Source organism: Marmota flaviventris, chromosome 10 (assembly GCF_047511675.1).
Source record: "Marmota flaviventris isolate mMarFla1 chromosome 10, mMarFla1.hap1, whole genome shotgun sequence".
Taxonomy (NCBI): Eukaryota; Metazoa; Chordata; class Mammalia; order Rodentia; family Sciuridae; genus Marmota; species Marmota flaviventris.
In genome coordinates, this window is record NC_092507.1 from 114,765,968 (window position 1) to 114,770,348 (window position 4,381).

Sequence of the window (4,381 nt, forward strand, 5' to 3'; positions counted from 1 at the left end):
GATTCTGGTAGCAAGGATGCTAGTGTCTTTCAGGACAAGGGAGGTAAGTTTGGACACGCTTTGTCTTGGATTCAGGGCATTGTTAAAGAGGTATTCCCATTTGCCAAATTCATTGAAATGTAAGTATCATAAAGCAAACTGAAACATGTAAAACGCTGAATAGACTTCAGAAGATCTGAGGTAAAGCTGGAGGAGTTGAGATTAGACCCGGAGAGACTCAGTGTCTCAGCTCTACTTGGGAGACAAGGATGGGCAGTGGTCGAACAGAAAACCACTTCTTTTAGGCACAAGGCCTTAAAGTTATTTCACTTTTTGAATTAACGTGTAGGTATTCCATAGATAGATAGATAGACAGAGAGATATGAACTTTGCTGAATATAGTAAGGAGTAGGGTAAGAGAAGAACAGAAAATCCATTATTAAATAATAAGAAAAGAGAGGGGTTTGTATGTGTGGGTTTCACTGGTGGAAAACCAAAGTCTGATTTTCATGGGTCGAAGGTGGATCAAGAAATGGGAAAATGGAAGTTGTGACTACACATAATCTTTTCCTCCCTCCTTCCTTCTTTTTTATTCTTTCTTTCTTCCTTCTTTTTTCCCTTTCCTTTCTTCCCTCTCCCCCCCTTCCTTCCTTCTTTAACATATCAGCTACATTGCAGTATTGTTTTTTTTTGGGGGGGAATGATTGAGTAAAGATGAAGAAATTAATGATATATACATAAGATACTAAGGATATGTCCAGGCGCAGAATTCCCTGCGTGGTGGAGAAGCTCTGGGTTGCATTGCTGAAGGGCAAGGTTGACCTTAGATATCCACAGGGATGGATCATCTCTTGTAATAGGAGAGAGACAGAAAGGCTGGTAAGTTTTGTGGTGGAAATTTGTATAATGATATCAGGTAGGATTCAGTAACAGAAAGACTAAATTAATAGTGATTTTGTGAAAGATAAGACTATTTTCCCTTGATGTAAATGTTCAGGAAGGCAGTCTAGGACTAATACAGTGGCCCCCAAAACAAATTATCTTGTTGCTGTGCCAAGCTCAATATGCAGCTTATATTTTTTCATCTTAAGGTGACTGAGTGCTTCATCTCCTGCTTCTCATGTCTGAATCCTCACCAAAGGGAATGGGGGAAGTGAAAGGGAACACACATATCTTCTCCGTAAGGGCCCAACCTACATATGGTTCCTATTCTGCTCCCAGCTCATACACTGGCATTTAATGACTTAATAACTCCTAGATGTGAAGGAGGTTGGGACATTTAGCGCTTGTCTGGGTGACCATGTGCCCAACTATTTATTTATTTATTTATTTATTTTTATGTGGTGCTGAGGATGGAACCCAGGACCTTGCATGTGCAAGGCGAGTGCTTTATCACTGAGCCATAACCCCAGCCCCACAAATGCCATTCTTAAAAAGAAGTGGAGAATGGATACTGGGGAATGGCCTGGAGCCTCTGCTACAAAGGATATAGTGGTCCTTTTCTGATTGCTTTTGATTTTTCAATGAAGGGGTGAACTCATGACTTGAGTGAAAAAAACGAATGAAATTTGGAGGATTGCAGGAACAAGGGGAAGGAGAAAAATGGTCATTTGGAAGTGTGAGTCAAGTAAGGAACTGTAGCAAGATTGCAAGGCAGTGAGGAAGGACAACTTGAATTACTTCAGCCATGGAGACCAGTGTAGATCATCCTGACTTCTCCCTGAAGTTTTATATATGCAGAGAATAATCTGTGTAAAGAAGCTCTGACACTGTGGTACATTTGGGATCAGACACATGTCTCACCTGACCAGAGATCTCTTAATAAGTACAGTCAGTTGACCAAGAAATGTTTGCTCTTGGCTCCAGGAATGGCATGTTTGCTCTCCTCTTCCCCAGTCTGTAAGTGGGCAGATTTTGAGAAGGGTTGGTGATGACATCCATCTCCACAGGCTGTCAGTTTCCCTCCATCGGACACCATGACTTGGGCTGAAGTTGGCGTTGGAGAAGCAACAGTCATGTGCACACAGATGGCCACTTGTCTCTTAAGTTAAAAGTTTCCATTATTTTCTCAGGATAGCCACAGTGGAACCTTGAGAAGCTTCTTCATTCTTTTCCTGTCACCAAGAATTGGCGATTCACGAGTCACAGGAGTTTGTAATAAATAACCCACATTGATTTCTCTGTTCCGGAATGATCTGGCTTCCCTTCCTCCCACAGCCCTGACACTTGTCCCAGAGGCAGTGTTAGAAAATCATTTACAAAGTGGCACAGAATCCCTGTTCTGCTAAGGATATAAATCCAGGTGGGATAGAGCAGGCCTGCGGTGAGGAACCTAGGACTTCTAGTTCCTGAGTTTTCAGGAACTAGCTTTTTCCAAGGGGGTGAACCCAGATCCTAGAAGCTTAGGCAGCAGGGAATGACCATGGAGAAGCTGTTATGGTGTGTCGTGGTGTTGATCGGCTTCTCTAATGCTTTTGGCCAGAAAGGTAGGAGGTACCACAGACTTTGTCAGAGATGTGATGGGAGGGGTAGGGATGGGGTGGGGCCTCAGATTATACAAACGGAATTCAGAGGAACATTCCATATGCAAGAGAGGGCAGGGGCTGGGGAGAGGAGAGCTGGGGAAATGGTGGGTTTGCTTCTTGATCCCAAGCTGCATTTGTAAAAGAGGGACAGATCTTTGTGATCTGAGAAACTTCTCATCTCTAATTGGTTTTCTATCTCACAGACATGTCTAGGAAGGCCTTTGTGTTTCCCAAAGTGTCGGATGATTCCTACGTATCCCTGAAAGCCCAGTTAAAGGAGCCACTGAAAGCCTTCACCGTGTGCTTCCACATCTACACGGAACTGGCCATGACCCGAGGATACAGTATTTTCTCTTTCGCTACCAAGAAACAATTTAATGATATCCTCATATTTTGGTCGTTCAATAGAGGATATCTTCTTTCAGTGGGTGGGTCTGAAATATTCTTCAAGGCTCCCGAAGTTACTATGGCTCCAGTACACATCTGTACCAGCTGGGAGTCCATCACAGGGATCGCAGAGCTCTGGGTAGACGGGAAGCCCATGGTGAGGAAGAGTCTGAATAAGGGCTACTCTGTGGGGACAGAGGCAAGCATCGTCCTGGGACAGGATCAAGATTCATTTGGCGGAGGCTTTGAGGCAAGCCAGTCTTTGGTGGGAGACCTTGGAGATGTGAACATGTGGGACTTCGTGTTGACTCCAGATCAGATCAACATGGTGTATGTTGGTGGGACCTTCAGTCCTAATGTCCTGGACTGGAAAGCACTGACATATGAAGCTCATGGTGAGGTGTTCGTCAAGCCCCAGCTGTGGCCGTGAGTCCTGAATGTGGATGCTGGTGACCACACCTCGTGGGCCCCCCTGTCTGTCGCTAGGGACCTTTGCCCCCCCATACTTGCCGAAGGTCTGCTCTGTGAACATAAACCTTTGCTTTTCTGCTCTGCCTTCCTCTGCACCAGAGGACAGAATTGAATTGTCTGGCTTGGGGGCTTGTGAACCACACTGGGGAGCTTTGTCCAGATGAATCACGATTGTAGATGTTTTTTGTTTGCATATTTATTTTTTAAGTGAACGGATTTCAGAAATCATCTCTTACCCTCAAATGGATGAGAAAATTGATACCCACAGAAAGGAGAAGGGAATTTTTAAAAAGTCGCAGGGCAAGTACATCTCTGAGATGGGAATTCCTACCCAGGGTCCCCCAGAAAGTAGAAGGTACTTGCCCGCGTTCACAGGGCTCTTCCATCTCAGAGCTAGGACTTTAGCGGAGGTTTGCAGAATGCTCATCACTATATCATGGATCTAGGTCTTCTGATGTGGAAAACCCATTAATACTGTGCATTTCCTCCACTTTCTCAAAGTGCCCGGGAAAGGCAGTTGAAATTGCCATGGCAGAGAAAGCCTGGCTTCTTCCCTGGGAAAAATGAGATACACGGGTATAGTTATTTCAGTTATTATTGCCTAGGACTTATGTAACAATAGTTTTATTTGCTTACAATGTTTTCTTGATTTTATGTTTTTTTTTTGGGGGGGGGGAAATTCTTTTCCTACTCCATGTGTGGAGCTGTGAGTGCCTCCACCAAGGTATCCAGAGTGGGCTTGTGACCCAAGCTGTCCTATCAGAGTATCAATGACTCACTTCCCTAGGGAGGGGTTGTTTTTGGTTGTTTCTGTGTTCCAAACAGGACAAATTAGTCTTTCCGAGGATTGCCTGATGGGCTTCAGGAGGCAACATCTTTCTGGAATTGCAAACTAAGAGGGTGTGAGCCTGGACCTCTAGCAGTCATCGTGGTTACCACATGGAGACAATGAAGAAAGATGCCATGTTGGGACTTTAAGAGTCGAGAGGCTTACAGAATGATGCAGAATTGACTCTATT

At 44.4% G+C, this 4,381-nt stretch overlaps 1 protein-coding gene across 3 annotated transcripts; it reads left to right on the top strand.

Annotated features, from left to right (window-relative positions):
- The first annotated feature begins 2,401 nt into the window (after nucleotides 1–2,401).
- Nucleotides 2,402–3,321, top strand: Crp (C-reactive protein). Of its 3 annotated transcripts, none has more exons than XM_027950700.2 (3): nucleotides 2,402–2,465; nucleotides 2,708–2,842; nucleotides 3,242–3,321. In XM_027950700.2, the coding sequence occupies exons 1-3, from the start codon at nucleotides 2,402–2,404 to the stop codon at nucleotides 3,319–3,321; spliced, it is 279 nt and encodes a 92-aa protein (XP_027806501.1). The 3 variants fall into 3 exon arrangements, with proteins under 3 accessions (XP_027806501.1, XP_071474891.1, XP_027806500.2); XM_071618790.1 differs by having other exon boundaries at nucleotides 2,708–2,839; nucleotides 3,206–3,321; XM_027950699.2 differs by having other exon boundaries at nucleotides 2,708–3,321.
- The last annotated feature ends 1,060 nt before the right edge of the window (nucleotides 3,322–4,381 follow it).

Coding starts and splice junctions, on each gene's coding strand:
- Crp (XM_027950699.2), top strand. CDS start 2,402: ATGGAGAAGCTGTTATGGTGTGTCGTGGTGTTGATCGGCTTCTCTAAT. Junction 2,466..2,707: donor TAATGCTTTTGGCCAGAAAG/GTAGGAGGTACC, acceptor TCTATCTCACAG/ACATGTCTAGGAAGGCCTTT.